Source organism: Bemisia tabaci, chromosome 2, assembly GCF_918797505.1.
Source record: "Bemisia tabaci chromosome 2, PGI_BMITA_v3".
NCBI classification, from domain to species: domain Eukaryota; kingdom Metazoa; phylum Arthropoda; class Insecta; order Hemiptera; family Aleyrodidae; genus Bemisia; species Bemisia tabaci.
This window is the reverse complement of record NC_092794.1, coordinates 69,176,333-69,201,805: the sequence shown is the minus strand read 5'-3', so window position 1 is coordinate 69,201,805 and position 25,473 is coordinate 69,176,333. Positions and strand designations below refer to the sequence as shown.

At 37.1% G+C, this 25,473-nt stretch overlaps 2 protein-coding genes across 4 annotated transcripts in view; one reads left to right on the top strand and one right to left on the bottom strand.

Annotated features, from left to right (window-relative positions):
• The first annotated feature begins 2,290 nt into the window (after positions 1-2,290).
• On the top strand, positions 2,291-6,502 carry LOC109041850 (protein Nazo). 2 transcript variants are annotated; one of them, XM_019058330.2, is made up of 3 exons: positions 2,291-2,484; positions 3,796-3,965; positions 4,763-6,502. In XM_019058330.2, the coding sequence occupies exons 2-3, from the start codon at positions 3,806-3,808 to the stop codon at positions 5,032-5,034; spliced, it is 432 nt and encodes a 143-aa protein (XP_018913875.1). In that variant the 5' UTR covers positions 2,291-2,484; positions 3,796-3,805; the 3' UTR covers positions 5,035-6,502. The 2 variants fall into 2 exon arrangements, with proteins under 2 accessions (XP_018913875.1, XP_018913876.1); XM_019058331.2 differs by having other exon boundaries at positions 2,292-2,438.
• Positions 6,481-25,473, bottom strand: part of PolZ1 (DNA polymerase zeta catalytic subunit) — a 36,272-nt gene continuing 17,279 nt past the window's right edge. For both annotated transcript variants that reach the window (XM_019058328.2, XM_019058329.2), the window contains exons 11-18: positions 25,304-25,398; positions 20,447-23,539; positions 19,488-19,530; positions 15,367-17,860; positions 14,028-14,216; positions 12,381-12,528; positions 11,589-11,740; positions 6,481-10,764 (exon numbers count right to left, since the gene is read on the bottom strand). In XM_019058328.2, the coding sequence (XP_018913873.2) occupies positions 8,572-10,764; positions 11,589-11,740; positions 12,381-12,528; positions 14,028-14,216; positions 15,367-17,860; positions 19,488-19,530; positions 20,447-23,539; positions 25,304-25,398 (8,407 nt within the window). In that variant the 3' untranslated portion in view covers positions 6,481-8,571. The remainder of the gene's footprint in view (positions 10,765-11,588; positions 11,741-12,380; positions 12,529-14,027; positions 14,217-15,366; positions 17,861-19,487; positions 19,531-20,446; positions 23,540-25,303; positions 25,399-25,473) is intronic.

Here is a 25,473-nt window from a genome sequence, read left to right as displayed (position 1 = left end):
ATTTGAGGAATAAATCAGAGGTCACTGCCTTGATTTCTTCAGACAGAATATCATGCAAGAGAGATTCTCACTTAGATTCTCTGGTTCAGGCTTTAAAAAGTGTAATTTTTTTTGAGAATTATGAGGAGATTCAAATTTTCACCATAAATGACTAGTTCTCTGCTATTCATTCTTGTATGGGTACTTGCGGTTTTTAGATTCCTACGTCCTTAGAGAGAAAAATGGCTAAGTAAAATTTCAAATATTATTTCATTAAAAATCAACAAAAAAAATTACCCTTTATTGAATACGAGGAACAATAATCATTGCACTCTCCGTTTCGGAAGATGTGATTGCAAATATTTCTCATTGAAAGAAAATGACTTAACAGGGAAAGCGCTTGGTACATCTCATCCCTCCGCAGCATAAGGGTATTGCTGTTCCTCATTTCCACTATGTGTCGATTCAGTAATCTGAATGCTTTGAGTTTTTCTTCAATTGGAATGCCTGCTAAACGTTCCATGAATAACACTACTTCTCCATCCATTAACAACTTTGTTAAATGTCCTTTCGACTGAAAAGCACCGAACAATCTGAAATGTTAAGAACAAATATTTAGACTAGGAGCAGTTTAAATTGATTCTTCACAAATTCATCATAATTTCTTGGAGGATTTGCTCTATTGTCAAAGTATTTATTTCACTAACAAAGATTAATCAAGTAGAAGAAAATACAGATGGTGTAACTGCAGAAATGCGTACCTCGGTTTACAGCATTGCAGACTTCCTATCACACTTCATTTTCTGCATGGAAGACAACCAAAAGTCATTTTTTTAATGTTTCAATGATTTTACTTCTCTTTAGGCATAAAGAATATTCTGTGAAAACTTCAAACCCTGATGCTGGTTTGTTCTTCTTTTTAAACAATAAGTAAGTAGTAGCGGATATTAAAATACACCGTAACCGAGAAACGCATTTTTGTAGTTTCACTGTCGATATGCTAGGTCCATGTTCCATGATAATATGAAGATTGAGGTCCAAGATAGATTGAATGTGTCGATACACATTCAATCTGGTCGATCTTCTACATTATCAAAATATCTGCATTTGAAAAAATTCTCCTTTTACCTGACCATTAAATTTTCAATTGAGAATTTGACTTTGCATCAGGTTAATGTGAGTTAGTACTCCCTGTAAAGGCAAAGACACGCTGAAATCTTTCCTACTTTCCCTCATCACTGACTTTGGACAATACATTAGGTTATTCTCAGGCGTGCAAGTGACAGCGGAGATCTCTCTGCCCTGCAACCCTTGTGACGGTTTTTAGAGTATGCCAGAACACTGCTTACTGTTAGAGTGTGTGCAGCCCTGGTAAATTAGAATACCATTACAGCTATTTTACTGTGACAAGAACGATCCTCTTCTCAGCAAGTTCTGATATCATAGAGGTGTTATCAGCAAAGTTGACGGTTGTTTACTTTCGGTTTGCAAGCGCCAACGACGAATTTGGGCCTCTGCACAAAGCGGCGTTTGCTATTATCCACCTTGAAAACATCCATCTCATGATCGTATCGTAAAAAAACTACTTATCAATTCTGATTCGCGACTTTTATGTGGTTATGATTTCGGTGTGGGTAAAAGTTAAAGTGTTACAAGGTTTGAAAGTATTAAAAAACTTATCTAACTTATGTTCTAACTCTGAGTCGGATGTTTTCATGTGGATAGTATGTAGTGATGCGGAAATGCTTGCAAACTGAAAGTAAACAACTGTCAACCTAGCTGACGACACCTCTGTTAGCATCCTCTACAAGGTGTGTGAATGATCTTGAATGTATCATCATTAGAAATTGAGAGACTTCACCTGAGAAGAAAATGGCCAGCCCTATCGTAGGCAGATCCAAATATGAGAAATTCATAGTCTTCAGAAGTGTGGCTGCTTTGGCTGAGAAAGAATTTCAGTCTGGATACAGCACACTTATTTAGCATATCAGAACTGATAAATCCTCTCGGTGGTTTAAAGTAGAAAAACATTTTGATTCTTGGGGAAACGATGTAATGTTAAAATAAGTGGTACTAAAAAGAGACCATGGCAAAGATTTTGAAATCGTCGAAATCACATGCACATTACTCTAGATTGGATGCGCTTGATGCATGCTTGAACTCTGCACTATCCACTATCGTCTACATGATGTACGATGTACGACTTGTAGTACTTGTACGACTTACAGTACTTGCTACTTGCATGACGACCACGCGTGCTGATAACATATGTCAACAAACCGACTTGACTGAAGCACCGAACAACAAACTTTTAGGTTATGTATGAATGTAATGTGTGCATTCTTCAGCCTTGAGTCATAATCGACGGAGTCAGCTTTTATGCTTTTAATGGTATTCATGGTGTCATTTCTTCTAGTCTATTTCTAGTATTCTGGTACAAAAGAACTTGCAACTTCCTGGTAATTACTTGTTCTGAGACTCGCTCCTCTCTATTTTTCACATATTGTAAGTAATCAAGTCTTATTTTTCTGCTGCGAACTTGAGTGTCTTTGAGTAATAAACACAGATCTCATTCAAATTTTCTGTAGAAATCAGTCATTTGCTTTATCACTATGTAAATAATCTATCCATCCATCCACCTATCTTAGTAGATTGTGAATAAATAAACGAAGGATTCCAGGCAAGCTGAGGGAAATCAAACCACATAACTATTTTACGAAGTGTGACTCATAGCCTCATCTCTCATCTGTTTTCCCAAATAATGAAAGTTCAGTAAATAAACCAAGATGGGCCAAAAAGGTCATATATCAGATCATGACTTGCTTGCAAACAAAACGTTTACCACCCTCTTTGATGGCTATAGTCGAAAAATACGTTTCTCATCCTCCAACCAACACAAGCTGAGGCTGTATCTTCGCAAACCGGAAGCTGACAGAAGCACTGGAATACCAATTGGCGCTTATAAGGCGTAATTAAGTTCAAGTCACAGCTTTTTTTTTTTTTTTTTTTTTTTTTAGGAAAACTCACCAACAGTTCAGTTTTTAGGTATTGAAATTTTCTGTGAATTTTCAGACTTATTCTAAAAAAATCTCAAAAAATTGCGATCGAACACTTCGGTTAGTTTTCCCTGAAGAAAATAAAATATTCGGAGATTTTCCAAATGCGCGATCGAGGTACACATTTTGCGCATGCAGTCATCATTGTGTAATGCCTCCAAGTAATAACTGGTGAGGGTCAACAGTAACTCAGGAGGGTTATTCAAGTTGATCAGGGCCAAAAGCCACTCACCTACTCCCTAATAAAGGGAAAAGTCAATCACATTCTAATGGCAACTCTTTAGTACTAGCAAAATTATGTCAGTGGTTGTTTGTATGTAAGCAATAAGGCCGAAGCCCCATTTGAGAGAGAAACTAAATTCAAAAATATCCGTCTATCCATCTTGGTTTGCAAAGTTGCAGGTTTCCTGTCATACTTACTTTATTTTTCAAAGGGAATAGTACTCAAAGACATGTTTAAAACTTTCCTAATTGGTCATCTACATGTGAAGAATATCCTGTGAAAATGTCAAGCAACAGCGTTGATCTGTTCTTCTCTGATAAAATGAATAGGAATGGAGATTTTAAAACATTGCAAAATAGATGCAATTTTGCTGTTTCACAGTCAACATATTAGCAGCCCAGAACTGTTACACATTGGTCTCTTTTTCCAAACTATCAATAGATGTGTACTGTTCATTTACTTATCAAGAGTATCGAATCAATTTTTATCAAAAGAAACCCTTCAGATAGTTCAGCTCCTGAATTCTTTGTTTTTCAGACTGTACAATATGACAATCAATGGAAGAGAATTAATGAGTGTGGTCGTAGACATATGCCGAAAACGGAATGCGAAGGAATGCATTACAAGCTCGCTGAAAGGAGGCTTACTAGCAGGAGGTGCATGTGCCCTTGGTGGACTCATTTTGGGACCTGTAGGCTTGGCATTAGGTATACATTTTCATTCTATTAGGTGTGCTTTCATTTAAACAGCTACCCACCCACCTTTTCCGAGTTTATAATTTCATCCCTGGATTCGGATTTATGTCACCTCAACATGAGCTGAGACAAGGGAAAATCCTCACAAATGAGTGACTTGGAAGGCATTTCCACCCTATAGTTTTAGAAAAATGTCCACCAAAATATGAAAGTGGCACTAATTTTTGAAACTTGCGATATTCTTCGGTGCACTTTGCCCAAAATATACTACCAGGTCTGTGCATCAAGAATCATTCGAGAATTTCTTTTCTCAAAAGTCTCCCAAGCATTTTGATGAGTGAGTACACAAAAAAAAACCCAGAGAATTCTAGTGAAGGCATCATACCTATTGCCCTGATAGAAATAATTGAATTGTGTTCTAGTTTGTATTTTAGGATGAAAATGTTTTCATTCACAGTTTCTGTAGGTAGTAAGAGAACCAGAAATTGAAATGAGTTTCAACATTATTTAACTGCAACAGAAGATTTGCTATCTTCAGTTCAGCTTTGAAAGTAAACACAATAATCAAAATAACGGACCCCCTGTCTCACCTTGAAAGTGTTCAAACTTACTTGGCCTGAACTCAGTAATGAAACTTACGAAATCTTCAGGAAAGTCAACTTGGAATAATTTCATCATGTTCGTTTCATAACTTTGATGTAAGGGGCTAAAAATGTGTGTCTCGCTTCTAAAATAAGGTACTTGTAGAATCTGCTATGTACAATTAAAAAGCATTCAATTACATTTCTAATTTTTCTAATATTTTAAAGGCGGAGCACTTGGTGGAGGTTTAGCCGCTGCCTCTTCAGATTTTAAACCACTGCCAGTAGTCATTTCCCAGGATCTTACGGATGCTGAAAAGAATGAACTTCTTTCAAGGGTCTCCCGAGTACTCCTGCAACTAGGCCCTCAAGATGCCCTAACAATTTCAATGCTAATGCTTGCTCCTAATGAAGAACTCATTCTCCAGGCTGTCAGACTCTTTTTCTCTGAAGTGAGGCACACCCAGATTTCCTTTGACCAACCCAACCAACTGAGATGATGAAGGATGAAATTATCACCAGAGTGAACACTATGGACTCTAAAAAGAGAACATGAAAAAAGTGACTACTGTTTTTTTTTGTTAGCCAAGTCATTTGATAAGTTTCCTTTCAAGTTACCTGTTGCATGTTTCTCATAGTTTGCGCTTAAAATCTCTCGATTCCTTCCCCTCTACAATGGCATTGGCAAGCCCTTCACCGCTCAAAATTATGAGGGCTTGCGTCGGTCTCCCTTGAATTGTATGCCATCATTCTCATTTGATCTTTTTCACATGAGAGGATCCATTTCATTTCCTGTATATCTAGAATACTCAAGGTTGCAATTTACTAAAAATTAGGTATAATTTAAAAAATTGAGTTTGCCCTGAAATCGTTTAAGCAAGCACCTGCAGGGTTTTTATCAGACAGTTTGTGCCTTAAAAGTAGGTTCTTATTAAGAATAGAAATGAATTTAATCACGATTATTGATCAGACCGAGGCAACATTTTATTCATATCTCATACATTTTGCCACTTATCATCTACCTCTTACCCATCATGCAAAGTCCTAGCTGAGAAATATTTATCCACTACTAAACACTAATTTGATTCATGACATTGAAATGACAAAAATTTCCAGAGCTCAAGAAATTTGCCCCTTCTCCAACAGTGTTCATTGTTTTTCGCCTTTTTGGGAAATTCCTTACAGATGCACAAAAACTGATTAGAAATGATGCTCATAAAAGTCAAGTTTGTGTGTGACTAGTTTGTAGAGTTCAGCAGCAGTTTTCCTACTATTACTCACGCCGCTGCTGCAGCACTAAAGCAATAACATGAGCCGCATATAGTGGAAGGTATTTGTCCCAAGTATGTGTAGCATTGCGCAAGATCAAAAGGTCAGAAAGAGGAGATTAGGATATTGCATGTTATTTACATACATTCACTAAAACCTCTTACTTTAGATTCATGTGGTTACCTCACTTTGGAAAACGCCCCACCGGTCAGACTGACATCCTGTTCAGGAACGAGTCCAATGGGATGAGAGACTTGTGTGAGCTCTAAGTTACAAGTGATACAAGGAGACAAGCTGGTCTCTTGCTTAGAATCCTTGCAACTTTTACATGAAATGAATGTCTTACCCAAGAAGGTAGCATGGTAGACTGCTCACACTTGTTTCTATTGAATTAGAAAGAGACTCCAGTATCCTGGAGCATCAGTCTCAGCCCTATTCTAACTTGAGAGGAAATAATATGCATACTTTGTCTACAAAGGTAACACAGTTTTTTTTAAAAAAAATTTGAGAGAAAATTTAGGTAAAATATTTATAGTACCAGTCCACAATTAAAATTGTTGATTCCTAAATTATTAATTGTTAACTTTTGGAGGAAATTTTCTATTTTTAGTGTTAACTGTTTTTATATGTTTGGTGAAATGTGAAGAATGATTTTACGTAAATAAAGTAAGACTGAATGTTTTAATAAAATATTGAAAAGGCTTTTTTTATTTCAAAAAACTTTCAGGAACAATAAATAATTAAGGTAAAAAAGTATATAAATAAGTATAAATCTAACAGTTGACATTTCTCTTACAGTATGGTTCACATGATATTGTTTCGATTGCTAACAAAATAAAATAACAGGTTTATGTAACTGACGATTGGAAAGAAGTGTCTCTTTTTTTTCCTAAAAGGCCATGTTTGTTAATGATCAGTGAAATTTCAATCATAGGTAAATCAAGGAAAATTTTCAGCCTTTTATTCACGTACTAATCCTAACACTTACACTAATTTAATAGAAATAACACTTTTCTATGATTAGCCACCTTCATGATATGACACTAAATTTTTATCTAAAGAGGAAAGTCAAATTCTTGAGAGGTAACTTTTGTTAACTTGGAGAGAAGTTGACACCTTAACATTAATGAATTCATTGATTCCAAGATTACCCAAGAGAAACAGAGAAGGTGACTAGAAATTAAGAATTGGTAAAATTAATGTTTTGTGAGAGAAGAAAATAAAAAAGAAGAAAGAACCATTACACTTCCAGGGATGCGGAAAACGCTCAATCATGCGCCTGCCCAGGCGCATGAAAATGTGGAAGAGGGTAACTTTATAAGTATCGAGAGTAAAAAAATCGAAAGAAAATAGAAGAAAAAGGTTGGAAAATGGACTTCAGAAAAGTGCATTATGACTTGGAAATAAGAGGGAATCTTGTGAAAGGCTGATAAGAAGAATGTGCAAAGCCAGTGGGCAGACGTGAGAAGGTGTGAAAGTTCGGAAGATTTTGCATTTTGCATCCCTGTACACTTCCATTAAATTTATTGATGATGGAGAAAAAAAAGAGTTGTGTATGGCACTAAAGCAATACTTAAACATTAAAGATAAAAAAATACCTATCCGAACATCAAAGAGGCAAGAGGGTTAACATTAAATCAAGGATTCTGGGCTAAATTCTTTTGTTTATCTTACAATCTATACTTAAAATAGGTAGGTGCCTGTAAGCTCCCAACCATTTATTTGTATGAAACCTAAAGTTCATAAAATACTCAAACTCACAGTTTTGGGAGGTGAAATATACGAAAATGAGCAAGTCTTCCATTGCCCCTCTACTCATGAAATGGCGAGAATGAGAAATTTTCAAGAAAAGTTTGAAATTTGTCCTCTCTTGCAAATAGATCCCAAGAGGCCATCAAAAAATGAAAAGAATAATAGGAAAAAAATCTGCGAAGTATAAAATTCAGGCTGAGGCCTTCTACTTACAAATGAAATGTTGTTAAAATGGAACAGACCGTGGTAGCAGGATGTTAAAATTTTCAGGTACCTTGTTAGTTTTTCTGAACAGTTTTTTATTTATTCATTTATTTTTATTTCTACGTAAAAAATTCAAGGGTTGTGTAAAAATCACAAATTTTTCAACTATTTTAAAACCATTGCCTCAAATTAAAATCTTCAAAAAGCATTAACTGATTATTAAAACTTCAGCTTCATGACAAAATCATGTTTGTTAAATATCGACAGCACGTTACACGATGAGAAAGAGGGTTTGAACAATGATAACAAGGTTCTGGCTCCTATTTTCACAATAAATTACACAGGTAAGATACAATTTTAAGGTTAAACTACTGAGATTTTTGAAGGGAGCGCCAATTTATATCTTCATGGTAAAGAAAGAAAAAAAAACGATAAAAAAAAAAAAAAAAAAAAAAAACATGATCTCATGATGATGAATCCTGAGACAGATATTACAAAAAATGGGTCCATGGTCCATCATGGTGTTCAATGATAAAATGCTGCAGGAGTTGGTTATAGGTATGCTCCTGGCTGGGCAACCATAATCTAAATTCGTTTGTGAAAGCAAGAAAAATTTATGTTAGCAGAACTCAGCATGTCATGAAGCGTAAATAGATAAGTCTCTCATTTTTCCATTCTTTAACAGAAAGCAGAAAAAGAGGACAATCTGCGGAGGATAGTTAGTGACTCACCCTGATTAGCTAAACGTTAAATCCTACAGCCCTAGTGACTATTAACATCACGTTAAAATTCAAAGGAAACTTAGGAGAAGGCTAAAAATTCAGGTAATTTTCTTGCAGTTGCCGCAAGAATGGAATCTGGTCTCGATCCCGATTCGTCTGTGCTGTTCTGTATAAAACAGGGCAGTCAAGAGAAATGCAATCATATGAGTGTAGCCTCCCACAACAGGACTTACATACTTTGATGCAACTGTCATATTTCCTTTCCCACATGCTCATTTTTGTACACAGTGTCACAGCTAACATTTGTGATTGAGGCTGACATGAAGCACAGATTCCTGCATGAGTCTGTTGATTACAAACTACACAGTTTGTAGTAACAAAGTACTGAGATATTGTTGCTTTCTTGTTAACATTAGACACGCAACTAGGCAAGTAAGTATGAGCTCTGCGAGGTAAATCATGGTACCATTTGAATATGTCAACACCTAAGAGAGAGAAACATCTATCGAGAGGAGGGATTATTACGCGAGTGATATAATATTCTGCGTTGATTTTTAAACTCGGATCAGCCAATAATTCATACGGAGATCGAACAAGTCTAATTATGGGTAGTCCTGGAGGACCCGCTACCACTACATAAGGCACTCTTTCGCATACTCTTGGCTCGGAGCGCGGATCCACAAGCAGTCTCTGTTGAGCTAGTTGCAATGCAGGCACACAAGCTCCAGGCTTGTAGCCGATTGCTCCACGGTACTCTCGAGCAAATGTAACATCCTGTATGCTAATCCGTCCAGTCAGTATTTTGGAAAATTGTTTGCAAACAAATTTCTTGACATGGCTGATATCAGTAGTCTCAAAAAGTAGCCTCAGACACTTTTCAAGAATTTTTGCAACAGCTGGGCATCCATCTCTCCTCACTGTCTCAATACCCTTTGCATCATACGTTGGTTTTTCCTGATCTGGACTTTCATACATGTAACCAACATATCGCTTTTTAGTCTGCAAGATGCAAGGTTGGTACACTTTTTCCAACTTCAATTTGACAGGTGTGGGGTTCGCATTTGTTACGGCTTCTGCAATTTCAGCACCAATTTTGAAAGCGTCTTCACGTGATCGTCCAGGGACTAGAACAAACAAGGAGTCAGTGTCTCCATAAATGACCCTGGACCCCCATTTCTCAGTTGTATTGACTAATTCAATTGTCTTGCCGAGGGTTTCACGCCCTTTGCTGACAACTGCATCACCAACCTCGATAGATGGCATTCTGCCAGAGAAATTTGCTGCTGTGTAACCGTAAGTAACATTTGCTATCAGCTTCAAACCGAGTTGTCTCGAATGAAGCACTCTCTGCAGTCCTTTATTTGTTTTATGAAGTTTCATTGACTGTTTCACCATTAGCCTTGTTTCAAGAATTTCCTCGAGCATAGCTGGCAGCAGCCCTTTTCGAACATCTCTCCGCACAAAAGCAGAACCGCAAGGTGCGATCGTAATCTTATCCTCCAGTTCGATCAAATCTTTAAAAGGAACGCGTAATTGTGTGCAACCGAATTCAAAAATTTCATTTTCTCCGAGGTGATCAACTCGTCCGAGGCAAGTAGAAAAACAATAATTGTAAGCGATAATAATTGAAGGGTACAAACTTTGAAAGTCAAGTACTATAACTGGATCATGATAGAATCGCGACTCAGGCTCCAGGATCAGAGGCAGACTCTCCGGAGCTCGCATTCTAGCTCGCTGCTGCTGGCTAGGGGACACAGCAACAAAATTACGTGGTTTTGCTAGACGTAGCATCATCGATTCCACTCTAAACTGAGAGCCACGGGATAGCACTTCATAAAATAAAATACCAAATAGCCGTGCAAGTTCAGCAGTTCGCCCAACTAAGTCTAGCTGATCTAAGATCTTGACTATGCCTTTTACTCGTACCAGGTAAAACTCGACCGTGAGCCACCTATAATGTCCTGAGGAGTGATTCCACCAAAGGGTTAAACTTTTGAAGGAGTGCAGGGCAACTCTTTGGTGTAAGATATGATACATGATGTTCTCAAAGGAATAACTCTGCAATGCTACCTCGCTGCGTAACAAACGCCATAAATTGATGACTATTCGTCCTGTTAAACGAATCTCCGGCTCCTTTTCCTCTGCCATGGTCAAATTGAGTAGTGAGGTTTCACTTGGAAGTTTCTTTCGATCAAAGTACCTCACTCTCGACAGCTCTGTGAGCAAGTTGATATTCAATATGTACGCTCGCTGGATCAGGTAAGTCCAAGATAGTAACTCGATCTAAAACAGTCCCCCAAAATGTTGTTATTCACAGAAAAGTGTAATTCACAAGTGAGTATCATGATCTTACTGAATTGTAAGTGGGTCACAGGTGCAAGCAAAGTATAAAAAACACAAATTTTTGCACTAACCAGGTAATAATTATCAAATTTCCGTGACACAGTTCAGACATTTTAGAATTTGTGGATCAAAGGAATAACAAAGATTTGCTTGAACAAGCAAAGACTCTCGTTCATTTTCTACTTAAGGATATTGGGTCGACATTTCAAACTGTAATTTATATGATTGATGATATTATGAGCATTTTGAATAAATCTTTTCAAAAGCTGGCAAAGCACCTGCAAACTTTGACTACCGTATTACCCTAAGTATGGTACAAACCATTTATTAGAAAAATGTATCCTTCAAGATGGCAATGGATCCTATTCAAAGGAACTATCCCTGGCCTCAACCCACAACAAAGCACAGACCTGCCAATCTTTACTCGTTGGTAGCTGCCGTAAGAACGAGATGCGTCTCATAAAGCTACCCGGCAGCAGACCAGTTTTGTAATTCCGACAATGCGGATGAAAAACCTCAATAGCTTTCATTAAAAGTACATGAATACATGTTCAGTGAATATTCCAATTCTTGCAAATGACTGGAAGCTGGACAACAGCAGTCTTTCTAGTTTACTAAAGTCTTCACCATAGTTACAGTTTTTGAGCCACCTACATACAGTCAGTGCGTACCTATGATGCACATTTGAAACAGAATTTGCCTAAACCCAACAGTGCAAGATAATAGGAAAAAAGGTCAGGGTTAGGTTAAGGAAAAAAACTCACCTCATATCCAATAAGAATATCAGGATCGCTTGATCGCACAAGCTCCACGATTCGTTGAATTAGTGACTTTTCATCTTCGACAAAGATACAAGAGCAATTAAACTCATTAAAGGAGCTAGACTGTTGATTCCCTTTGGAGACAGCGATTACACCTAAACAAAAGAAATATCAAATTGTTGAAAATTTCGATAGTATAATATAGATAGATATGAACTGGTATCAATTTCAGAAAAATGACGAGCATTTTTTATGTTTACATTGAAAATAAATTGATTCAATAAAATGTAAGTGTTTTTGATGTAAAGACAGAACTTTGTACTTTCATATGAAATTAATTTCAGTTCATGATAAACAACTGTGAACTGCTATAGCTATGATATATGTATATGAGTATAAAAGATTTGGTTTGTGTCATCAAAGAAGTTGCCTCAATTGGAACAAGGCGGGGGCGGGCATAGAAGCATTTTTCCACGGCCCAGAGTCTCAACAGAGTATTCTAAAAAATTTCATTCTTCTAGTTGATGCCCAGACACCCCTGACAGCACCAGTTTCTTCTTCATTACAAATTAGATGGGTTTGAAGGGGGGGCGGGCTGGAACTTGAAGAATTGTACGATCAAGATCGAATTTTTTGAGGTTGATATTATTGCCATGCGCCACCAGAAAAACCGAACAAAGCATGACTTTTTGAAGGTTTTGGAATTTTGACACAACCTAAAATCTATAAACCCTCTTAGTGACGACAGAGCATGACAAACATTCAAAACAGCAAATAAAAGGCTCATTACTGTACCTGTTTCTTCAGTTTTCTCAGTATCTGGAGGTACGTTATTGATGATACTATAAAATATAGCTTCGATTGGATCAAAATCTGGATCTGGCCGTAAATCCTCACGAGTGCTTGCATGTAGCTCCATCACCATTATGGTTAAGTAGTTGAACTAGAAATAAACAATCACCGTGGAAAATTGTATGATAACATTTGGAGAAAAATCGAATACAACACAAAATTGATCAAATATTTTCTGGAGAGTAGAATGTTAAAAATTATGCCTCCAATAAAAATTAATCTATGTAAAAAAAAGAAGGCCTGACTTAAAGAATTTTTCAGTGTGTCTGCAGTCTCTGAGTTATAAACCTATCCCCCTCTTTTAAGAAGCATAAAAAAAATTGAAAAATTTGAAAACCATTTTATAATAATTATTAAGGAAATAAACTACCCAAAATTAGAAGTACCTATGTAAAAAAAATTACACGAATGCCCACTGGCAAACGAGTTGGACCTGACTTATTTTCACAATTTTAAGTGATAGACTGAAAAAATCTAATAGGCACTTCTGTTCTTTCCAAATCAAAGAGCATATGCACAAATTCTGACTAGAGCCCATGAAGTGCTTATTCTCTTTCATTGCCTAGTAAATAAGCTAAAAGAGAGGGGAGTCAAGACATTGGGTGTCTCCTCAATTTGACAAGTGGAATTGATTACATAATGTAAATGTTATTGTCATCTTTCAATATAAAAAATAATTTGTGGATCAACTAGACAGATACAGTCATTCTCTGAACATAGTGTGAGTTAAAACAGCAAAAATTAAGAGAAATAGGGATTAGATACTTTACTTGCCCTGCCATCCAAAGTAAAAAGGCTGTTACTGTATTTGACATTTCGTCAATTTTGTCCTGACAAAATGCTGTTTTACAAAAACTCTAACGAATATTCATCCTTCATTTTTCGATGCAACTCTGTCAAACCATTCGGCACTCAAAATGAAAAAATAAAGCTTTGAGGCGATTCAATTTTCTTGTTATGAAGTAGTAGGTGCCGGAAAAAAATACAAAATTTGGAGTGGAGTAACAGTGTTTTTGGTGTGAACGGCAGTGCGCTGCTTCAATTGTGTTCTGTCTAATCTACAATTCAGGGTTGCCATAATTTCTTCATCTTCCAATTCCGTGACATTTTCCTGACTCTAAAATTTTCTAATTCCCTGACCTCTGAACAAAATTATCACCATTTTGGTTTTTTTGAAAACACTGACTTTTGCTAGACTTTGGACAAAATTTCCTTGCTTCAAGATCAAATAATGGAGAAAGGCAATGACAAGTCTTAAAAATAACAAGAAAAGGTAAACAGTTGGAAGATCGGTGATATGTTACAGTGATAAGTTGATGTGTCAGAAATTCCCCAACTTTTCCTGGTTGCTGCCAATTTCCTGACTTTCCCGGTTTTCCAGACCATTGGCAACCCTGACAATATTATAGATGAGAGCAGTGAGTTAATCCTGGCGTAAACCTTCATCTTACCATTCAATGAGACATGGTGATGAGACGAACGGATATATAAAGAATAGATACTGTTAAACGGTCCTCTTCAAGGGCTGAAAGCAGCTCTGATAACTTTTGCATTTTTTTATAGGTGGTCTGAGAATTTGATCATTCTTACCTCAATTACAGTTTTGACTTGTTGATAATTGTCCAAATCTCTCTTAAAGTTGCCAGAATTACTGGGGCTGGGTCCATCAATGCAACAGCTTGTAGAGGCTCTGTGTATAGGGGTTTGCAACTCCTTCCTAAATTGTGTGTTCAAAAGTTTCTGATGAAGACTTACATTGGAGCTCATCATTGGTGTTTTCTGCAAAAATAAGGCGGAAAAAAGCATGTATAGAATCAGTCTCATCAGAATTTCAGCTTTAAAATTACCCATCTACTAGCCTGAGTAGATTCACTGGTATCAGTTGAAGAGGTTCCACCTCCTGAGATTTTGCCGAGGAAAGGGGCAATTAAGTAACACAAACACCAACGTCAATTATCTACTTGTCTCATATTCTCAAGGATGATGCAGAGAGAGTTTAAGGGGGAAAAAAATTCAGTCTGGGAGGGCGGATTCTTTCATATCTGGAACTTTACAGAGATTTTAATGGACACTAGACTATGGATGGCAAAACATTTTCACAAGTACACTGATAGCGGCAGAGAGTTGAAACCAAAGCAGCTGGGTGGATCAGGCTAGCCATGCCAGGCTTTCTTATGGAGGTCATAGGAATTCAGGGACCAAAACAATTTATGCGCCGAACTCTTTATCAGTATTGAAAAGGCGGCCTTCCTAACACCAAAGAACAAAAATTGATTAGAAATAAACAGCAGATTGTTGTTCTGACTTATAGACAGGTGAAAATAAGTAAAAAGGACAATAAACAGAGGAGAATCAGATACATCATGCTGATGTATGGCAGAAAGGAATAAGATACTGACCCCAAGGAATCCCTATTTCACCATCCCAAAGCCCTCTTGGCTTCCCTTGGGGATAAAAGGGAGGCCCTGATTTCAAAAGTCCGAGCTCTCTACAACATTTTGAAATATTTCCATCACAATTAGAAATTATAGTAAATTTCACACTATATAGACACAGAAAGGTCCAAAATTGGCTCATTTCTGTCTGAAATACTGAAACCTTAGGATGGGGGACAGAACTCTCTCCAAAAATTGCTCAGTCTACTAAACTGATGAAGATGCTTCAGTAAAAAATGTTCCTTTGGCCGACTGACCCCCAAGGGATCTTAATTTGATGATCCCGAAATTTATCGAGAAAAAAGCCTGGCGGAGTGGATTGGATAACTGCAAAAACGAAACTTGGAAGAAGCCTAGGAGGCGAGCACAAGGGAAAGAAAAATAGTCAGACTAGCTAACTACCGATTGAACTGCAGAGAAAAGGGATAGCGACAACATAGCATGATTGTTTGGCAGATAATTTAAACAAAACCAAAAGGAATCATGGGACTTACGGTGTTATTCACTGATGATATTTCAGATAGTTTGGAATTGTCACTGTCCGCGGCATCCTCAGGAGGCATTTGATCTGATCGTGAACTAAAGATCTCTGATTTATCTGAAGCTAGAGGTGAATTATCAGTATCAGTAGAGGACAGCACCTTGGAGCTTGTATCACTTATGACATTTGCAACGTGTTTGCACTGCTTTTGGGATTTTATTCCTTCAGAGACTGCTGGAACTTGTTCTTCAACTACATGGTCATTTGCAAGATATGACTCGTGCTCGAATGCGGCATGGGTATCATTAATTGTTTCTGAGGGAATTTCTTCTGTCTTCGAGCCAGTGGCAAATGGATCTTCGGCCTGTATTGCATCATTAGTGCCTTTGGCGAATTTTTCCTGTAAAGTAAGCCCTGGGGATGGTCCACAGCTTTTTTCTGGGGCATTTTTTTCTTCTGGGCTGGCGGCTTTTGAAACTGGAGTGGTGTGTATTTTGAACATACTAGTACTACTTGAGCCACTTAACACACTATCAGCAGAGCAGTGGCTGCTTTGTTCGACAAGAGTGCATGATCCTTCGATGTCTTCTTTCAGATGGTAACTACTTAAATGACGTGATTTGTTGGAAGGTTTGTCCCCTTGTTTATTGCTTCCAGCATCTTCTTTTTTACTACGAAAATTACTGACTTTATTTGATTCATTAGTGGTGATTTCCTTTTTTCCCCCTGTCTTCTGCAGCAATGATTTAGCTTTCAACCAATACGCAGCTTCTCTAAATGTTGGGGAAGTTTTCACTGGAGCGATTCTAACTCTCCGCTCTGACATTAACATATTTTCACAAGATTTCATGGGCTTTTTTGACATGATGAGAAAATTTTTCGACAAGGATCCACGCCAGTTTGTAATTGTAAGAAATGGAGATGGGAAATCTTCCAAATCTTTAACCGATTTACTTTTAACTTTAAGCACAGTTCCGCCTATCTCTTTGCAGCCAGTGCTATCTTTGGCATTGCTGTAAAAAGGGTTAGGATTTTCTACTAGCGGTATTCCATACTCTGAAAGATCATTTAAAATTTCATTGTTTGTTGGAGGTTTTTTGGCAGGAGCCATCATGACTGATTCTTTCAATTGATCTTCTTTTTTTAATACAAATGAAGGTGGGGGCTGAGAAGCTTTGAACATTTCTCCTGAGCTATCATTTTTTCCTTCACATATAGAGCTTTTAAACATTGTAGCATTGTTATTTGAGTGGAGTTTCTCATCAGATTCTTTCGCATTATCTTCATCTGTCACGCGTTGAGCATCCATCATTGCTGGATCATTTAATTTTTCGCGTCCTTGACTTGCAGTTGTTAAATCCAAACGTTCAATGGACTTTTCATCTTCATTTTTTTCAGTTCCTTCCCCTGTTGTAAGATTTCCTGGGCTCTTGTGATGGTGTTCGTCAGTTCTTCTTAAAAGACCGCTGTTTCTAAAGAATATTTTTTCTCCTTCTCTCTTAGTCTCTCTTAAATCCACAAAATTCAAATTTTGAAACATGGTTGTGTTGTAAAAACTCTGTATACCTTCATTTTCATCGCTGCTTGCATGATCACTGAACAAAGAAATCATACTTTTGGAATCTGAGTGAAAGGGTTGTGCAACTTCTGGTATCTCGTTAGGCTTTTCAAGGATATCTTTCTCGTAATTTTCCACAACTACACTTTTTTCAGAAAATTGTGAGGTAGCTTTGTTGCTTGAGTCATGAACTGAAAGCAAAGGCAGAATAAAATCTTCATCGTTCACTTCTTCATTATTTGTTTGCAAAATTTCATTATCATCTTCCCTCGGCGATGAATCCCCTGAGAGAGTTTTTGTAACAATACTGCTATCGGAGTCAGATGACTGAATTACAGTGGAAGGACGTTTTCTGATGAGTTTATCGGGAAGTAAGTTTTTTTTGACGAGTGAGATACCTAGACGTTTTCTTCTTCTTTTAATTTTTTTTATTTTAAAAACAGAATCAGGGTCTGAGTCTAAATCTGAATCTGTTGCATTGATCAAGGCCTCTGACTGGTTAGGAGCTGAAGGGCTATTGACATGAATACTGCTTTCATTGAAGTCAAAAAATTGGCTCTTGTTACTGAAAGCAAAAGGGTCCTTTTTTCTAACATCAGTAAAACTGTTGGATTGTGATCGACCCTTTGTAAAATTTACTTCTTTTTCTGAACTGGATGCGTGAAAAACAAAGTCAAAATTCTGTTTCGCGGTGCCAGTCTTTGTCTGATTGTAAGTTGAAGGATGAGGCATTGATAAAAAATCATCGGCTTTTTGTACTTTTGAGTCAGGACTATCCATACTTTCCCTCTCACAGAGGGAATTATTGACTTGCTCCAAACTCTGCTTGGAGCTTTTTGCTGAATGACGCGGATTTACAGATTTTGAAGGCTCAGAAAGGGACTTAAGACTTGTATTTTTCAGCTGGTTTGATACGGAGGCAGTTGGATAGACACCACTTGTGAAACTCCTGGAACAAAAATATTAAAAAGTATAAGTTAGAGATAAAGTTAGAAATAGGAAAAGTGAAAAGGAAGAAAAAGGAATCTAAAGTAACGTTTAAGAAAATTTTCTTCTTTACTTTGCCTTATAGTTGATGCGGTTGTGATTTTTCAACGTGAATAAGTTTCTGTTGAGGCACTTGACCTTTTCAAGTTGATAACTTCCTTTTGGATTTGGGGTTGCAGTAATTCTGATTGATACTGATTGGATCCACCCGTAATCTCATCATGATTCTATCACTGATGCAGTAAGTTTGGTAGTTGAAAAAAGGAGCAAGTTACCTATCAGGTAAGTACAATTCTGCATATCAGATCCAAATTAGTGTAGCTCAGCTAGTTTAGATCGAGCAGAAAACTGGCACTAGAATTTAGAGTAGGTTGTAATTTTTTTTCCTTTTTTTAAAGAAAAAATTGGGTATTATTTTTTTTAGGATTGACAATTGGACATATTTCTATAAAACAGAACTAAACGCCAATTTGAGTTCCTTTTAAGGAATTTAGAATCCCGGATAGCGCGTTCTGTCAAACGGACCTAAGCGCCATGGAAAAGCATTGCGAGTATAGGACGGAATATGCCGGACGCCCAGTTCCGCCGCCAATCCAAGCCCCCTCTACCTTCCTCACCCTATGGCGCCTAGGTCCATTTGATAGAGATACGTCCAATTTACAGCACAAGGCTGGTATTCAACTTCCCTCCGGGCAACTTAAAGCAAAAGAAAGTCCAGTTTTGAATTTGGATTCTGAATTTACTCAGTTCCACTTGAGTGCTCACTGTCTGTCCCCAATAATATTGATACAGTCATACAAAAAAAGAAAAAGGTTAAGTGAAGGACCATACATGAGTTATTTCTTCAACTGAAAATTGAGTGAACTGCACGGTAGGGAAACTTACTTGTTGATCCTACTAAGTAAAATGAGTAATTTAACTCAATTTAATGAAATCTTTAGCACCTATGTTGGCAGAATGGTAGTTCCATTTTTCCAGGATTCAAACATGCTGAAAAGGGAAACATGGCAAATTAAGATGATCATTTTCGAAAAATGTTGAGGATCAGATTTAAAGTTGACTTCAAGACTCGCTCTTAGGCTACAACTACACACCAAATGGCACTGTGTACACCTGTACACACTCATACATGCATCGATGAGTGCAGTAGGGCCAGCACTTCAACAACAATACCAAAACAAAAACCATATTATACCTAACCATAAGTATACCTAACAAATTAATATAAAAGTTGTTGGTTGATCCATGCTCAGATTTTCCCGGTACTATCATGTGCAGAAAACTAGCACATGGCATCAAGGGTAGCTCTGCATCAGTTTTAGGCCTCTCGGGGATTTTGTAAAAGGTGATATCACAAGGAAAATAAGCTGTTAATTCATGTCTTTTTTGTTCATTACGCCTATTCTAATCAGTCCCATCAACAAAACACTGTCTTTACTACACCAATCATTTACATATCCATTTTTTTCTCTGCTATCTCAATCCAGATTTGGTACTTGCTGCTGAAAATGATACAACTTTGTCGCAAATGCTATCCCAGTGAAAAATTATTTTGTAAATTTTAAACAGAAACGTTAAATTAAACTTACTTCTCTGGATAAGTGGGCCTCCTTCGACGAATTTTTTGTGAACCTAAAAACGAGAGGAAAAAAATCATTAGTGACGATTTCAGATTGAATTAATAATAGGCTAAAGGAGAAACAAAACTTAAAACGAAGGAAAATAAATTCAGGTTAGTCAGATGGCGGAGCTGAATGCAATAATCTTCACCAACTAGCAGTATACATGATCCGCAATTCTAGAGGTTTCTCCACTTGCTGGCTTTACTTTACAGTTTCCGCCTGAACATGATTACATTGGTCTGCTGGTGGGTTCCCAGAAATATGGAAAAGGAGTATAAAAAGTCAGAGAAATGTTGGAAAGCAGGTCAGGGACAATACTGAAATTTTAAGACACTATATACTGTCCGAATGATTTTTGGTCTATTTTTTAGGACAAACTCGCAATTGAGGTCTCTTTTTGTACTAGACCTGAGCTGTGGACCTTCTAAAAATTGCTGATCAAGAGGGCTAGATCATTTATAGACATAGGAATTCTTTGTCTCATAATCTATAAATGTATCTTTGAATAGTATTCAATTACCTCCTTGGATTTTTCCCGGTATGGAGGACTTATATTCTATTGACCTTAACTTAAAACACCATCAAAAAACTTTAATGAACTTGTGCAGAAATCTAAAACCGACCTCTAAGAGGCTGGTAATTGTTCTAACACTATAAATCTAAATCAATAGACGTGATCCTGAGCAATTATGTTACAATTCAGAGTTTATTAAAATCAAATTGGAGAACCCTCCATGGTCCACTTCAAAATGTTTTCATCTTGGCAAAAGTTTGATATGAGAAGTGGACAACTCAGCTCAAAATTAATTAAAACGGATCAAGTTTGACTGAGTTTAACTGAAAGTAGCTATCCGTTGCCTTTACGCCTCAAGACAGAACTTAAGGAAAATTACAATAAAAAGGAGGTGAAGAGAGCTCATTCTTACTTGTCAAAGTGGATCCACCGACGACAGGAAAAAAATAATCAGCATGAGACGCAGAGATGCCATTTTTAATTTTCTGGAAGTCTAATTTGAACAGTTTGACGACAGGCTGCAGTTTAGTTAACTTCTCATCAGGCCCTGACATATTTGTGACAACCTGTTTCTTGGTAATGATTTTCTGATACCTCTCTTGGTTTTTTCTTCTCTTATTTCCTGATGAAGAATTAGGCAGTTCTCCTACTATGACTTCATTGGAGCTTTGGGAGTTATTTGAACATGCGCTTCGTACTATTGGCTTGGCTCCTAATTCTGGAGGCCGGTCAACCTGGCTAGGTTTCAACAGAACTGAACATTTGGGAAATTTTGACCTTCTGAGCTTCATTCTCCTTTCTGGCGAGGACTTTTCAGAGGACAAACAATCACTGAGATCAGAACAATTTGAAGACTGTGAGTTATTCTCCAGAGCATTTTGAATGGATTTTAATGAATTCTGTCTCAGATCTTCATCAGAGGTATCAGAGGATAAGTCGATAGTACCATCTAGAGCCCACTGGTATAAACTAGAACCATTAGAGAAGCTTTTTTGCAAATGAAAACACTGAGATAAGACTTTTTTGCTTGAGTCTGGTGTTAAGCCATTGGAGACACATCTGAGGCCATAATCAGCCTTGAAGCTCACGTCACATGGTAGTCTTTCAACGATAACCCTACAGTTACCTAGTGCTACCAGGGCTTTTTTTTCAGCTACTACACTATTATTGTTCCCATATTGGACATCAGTGCCATAATTTTCTTTGTTCTCTTGTTTCCTTTTCCCAAGTATTGATTTACTACAAGATGTCATATCTTCGGCATCAACTGGAGCCACTCTTGCTGTTCCATCAGTCAAACCAGGCAGTAAATTACACTGACGAAAAGTCATGATAGCTTTGACATCAGATGAATCGGAAGTGTTTGATAGTAAGAAACTTGGACCGTGAATGTTGCGAGAATCAGACAATTCCTGAAGTTCAAGATACCAATTCCTATGAAAAGAGTGTAGGATTTGATCAAAAAACTTTGTATGAGAATTTGTGCCTGTTGATCTTTGAAGCAAGTCAATATTACTAACATCGTGATAAGGGACTAAACTTTTGGGGCCATCCCAAACAGGAGGAATTCTTTCGTCTGTTTGACAACCTACAGACGAACTTAATCTTCCTTTGGTGAGATTTTTAATTACTGGAAGGAGACTCATGTTTTGAGTTTCCAGATTAGTTTCACAATGAATTGACTTACCATCAGGAGGCACTTTTTTAATTTTGGTTCTTAAGTCTTTGATTTTTTTCAATGCATCAATAGCACATAGACGTTTACTTTTTAAGGCGACACCACCAACTGCATTGGTTTCAGATCTGAAATATGACTGATTTTTCTTGTACCTTTTGTAGCAATAAGTTTCATCTCTCGTTGTTTTATTTTGTACCAGATGATTTGAGCAGTCTAATTTTTGTACAGTACAGGGAGAAAATTGCTGACTTAGGGAGTGAGGACTAAGCTTTGGGGGAGGTATCTTGCATAACGAAAGTTCAGAAACTTGTTTTTCAATAGGTCCTTGATCTAGAAGAGTTGATTCCTCCAATCTTGCCTTCATCCTTCCAGGTTTGGAGCAAGGCACAGAATTAACTGCACCAGATTCTGAGTCTTGAGTGTTTTTAAAGATGCTAAAATTTTCCTCTGCCAGTGACAATTGTGTGGTTGTCGTAAAATTTGAGAGGGCATGAGATTGGTCACTTTCATTTGAATTTACCAGATTGAGACCTCCATTAACACTGATATTGGAGAAAGAAATTTCAAATTCAGATGCTTCAATAGGAGATGGATGTTGAACACTTTGCAACTCTGTTCTGTTGTTTATCAATATCTTTGGTGTGACGTTGCTTTCATTAAGGTCAGCCGAAAAACTCAGGGGGCTAATATTTAGGTTAGAGATAGCTTTTGTGCTGGACTCCTCATTATTCCAAGCGTTGCTGTGATTAGAACTTTCTATTTTACCCTTTTCTTCAGCTGTATTTTCAGTTTGAGAAGTTTTTAATTCGACATTCAGAGAACGCTCCATCACTTTTTGAGACACCAACATCCGGGCATTCGAGATACTTTCTGGTAGGTTAACAGATTTGAAGTCCAATGTTTTCAATGGACACAGAGTTTTTGAAAATAACTCCTGTTCGGATAAACAAACTTCTGAATTGCACTTAGAGTTTTCCGCTGAGAGTCGACTTGGTAATCTTTCAAGTCTGACACTACACTTTCTTAGACCGTATTTTTCTACCTGAGCCTCAGCGAAAGAATGTTGCATTTCATTCTCTACTGTTGAGGAAGGGTTTTGAGTGAGTGGTTTAAATTGCTCTGGCTGAGTATTCTCTCCTTCTAGAGGGATAAAATTGACAGTGGTTTTGTCATTGGTGTTCTTTTCCTGTAATAGGAAATCTGAGGTTTTAGAGAGAGAATTTCCAGAGGCATCCTTCAAAGAAAATACACTCGTCTCATCTCCTTCTGGTGGTAAGATATTCGAAGCAGTAGAGAGGGAAGTTCCAGATTTCTCGTAAGTAGAAGATGATCTTAGCCCCTTGTTTGAGTTTAATGATTTTTCTAGAGCTGTAGGACTAAATGACTCTTCTTCTTTAGTGCATAAGGAAACTTCGTGAAGCATTTTTTCGCAGGATCTTGAATTTGGGTCCCTCACCCATGGCGTCTTTTCAATTAGATCATGTGGCAGGACCACATCAAAACATTTCTTAGATACTAAGTTTCTTCTATTCGGGTGAATCTTCTTCTTCTTTTTCTTTTCCCTGTAAACATTTTTGCGCTTTCTTGGTTTTTTTCTCATCAGTGGGATGACTGTTTTACAAGTGGGAGACTTATTGGGTTCTAATGGTGCTGCGGTTATTTCATATAGCTCGGCATCTTTACTGGTAGATGATAAAGCTCCTAGAAATTCTGCTTGGAATTTTTTAAGTCTACTAGGCACACTTTTTCCCTTTCCTCTTGAAGAAGTAAGAGCTGGCTTGCTCCCCACACAGTGAACATCTGCAGTGACAATTACCTTGACTTCATCTACAGGAAAAAAAAAAAAAAAAAACAAAGAAATTAAAATAACCCTTGTTTAAAAGAGTAGTGAGGTCTTCTAGAAACAAAGAAATCTGTCATCATTAAATATGCTGACGGTATTGGGTTATAATTAAGAAATAGGTATTTTAAGATCGCGATGTTGCAAACCTCCGCTCATTTTCCATTTTTTAAAAGAATATTGATTATCAGTTTTTCTTAAAATTGTCTATGATTTTTCTTCTTTTGCATTCAAATATGTATATTTGCAGATAAATTCAAGAAGTTTTCATTAATTTTCTTCAAAAAAAGAAACTTTATCAGAGATTTTGTGTGTGTGACGTAAAACAGAGAAGTGTTTTTCAACTGTAGACATACGTCTGTTACGCTGCAACAATCATTGTATGCACTAGCTTCGGATTTGACAGCACTGTCCAAACATTCAGATATAGACAGCCTAGATAGTTACCTTATTTTGCTAGGTTTTTCTGTAATAATTTTTATTTCAGCCAAATTCTCCTCCTAGGTATTCATCAAAAACAGAGAGGGAGCAAACTTTTTTTTTTTTTTTCGTTTGACAAAATTGGAAATCAAAATATTCTACCACAAGAAATGTATGCCTTGTATATATCTCTATGCATTCAATTTAAAAAGGTATAAAGAGACAAAGTAACATTAGATAATACAGATTACCTAGAGGACCAGGAATTATGGAATTTTGCGTCTTCTGTGATAATAAAAAGTTTTGAAAGAAAAAGGTTTTTAAGTTTTGGAGGAGAAACTAAAAAAGTTCCCATCAAGGTTAACCTAAAGTTTAACGAATCATTAAATTATAAAATAAGTCCTTTGAAAAATACACTATTAAGGTAACTTGGGGTTGCCACAGAATGGGTCAGTTGCACTGGTTAAAAAATCGGATTTTGATGCTTGATTCTTATAGATTAGCTAAAAATAATGTGATCTGCCTAACCAACGATTTCCTAAGTTCAATTTTAAGAGAGATATCGCACTTTGAAAGGACAGGTTTCTGACGTCATCCTCTGCGGAAGTGACACCCTTGGTTTCTTCCTCTTTTGTTCAAGCAGTGATGCAGTGAAGTTGGCACAACGCAAAACTTCAACGATATTAAACATAAAAAAACTCAAGAAACAGATGGATTCGCACTTTGAGGATCTTCTTATCAGGAGATAACGCATTTGACGCGAAGGGACTAGGCAGTCAGTCAGTTCACCAGTTCACCAGTTCACCAGTTATTTATGATTAATGTCATTAAAGTTTCGCGTTGCGCCCTCTTCGTCACTGATTAAACAAAAGAAGAAGAAACAAAGGGTGTCACTTCCGCAGAGGTTGACATAAAAAATCCGACTTTTCAAAGCGCGATATCCCTCTTAAAATTGAACAAAGGAAGCCGCTGTTCGGACAGATTTTATCATTTTTAGCTAATCTACAAGAGTCACGCATCAAAACACGATTTTTTGACCAGCACAAATGATCCATTTAGAAACTGAAACTCCCTGCCATTTCTCTGAATTCCCTGTCACATTTTTGTAAAATTCTGACAATTGAAAATACGCTAGATTGTTAAAAAGATGTATGTAATTTTAGATCATTTGCACAGTTGTTCAAAGGATCAAACCTATTTTAGAAAGCAAATGAAGGTGACTTAATTTCCCTGACTTTTTCGTTGTTTTCCCTGACTGTGGCAACCCTGGTAACTAAAAGGATAAAAGAAATCAGCCAAAGCCTGATAAAAAAAGCCTAGAAGATACTTACTGTTAGGTATGATCTGTGGAAAGTTTTCAGTTTCTAAGTTGGGAGCCTCAAATGATGGAGACAAAGTTGCCGAAAAGCTATCCTTCACAACATCCCTGCAATCATAACAAAATAGATGCCAAATATATGATTGAAAAAAAGGAAAGTACAAGAGAAAATTCAGCATGCCG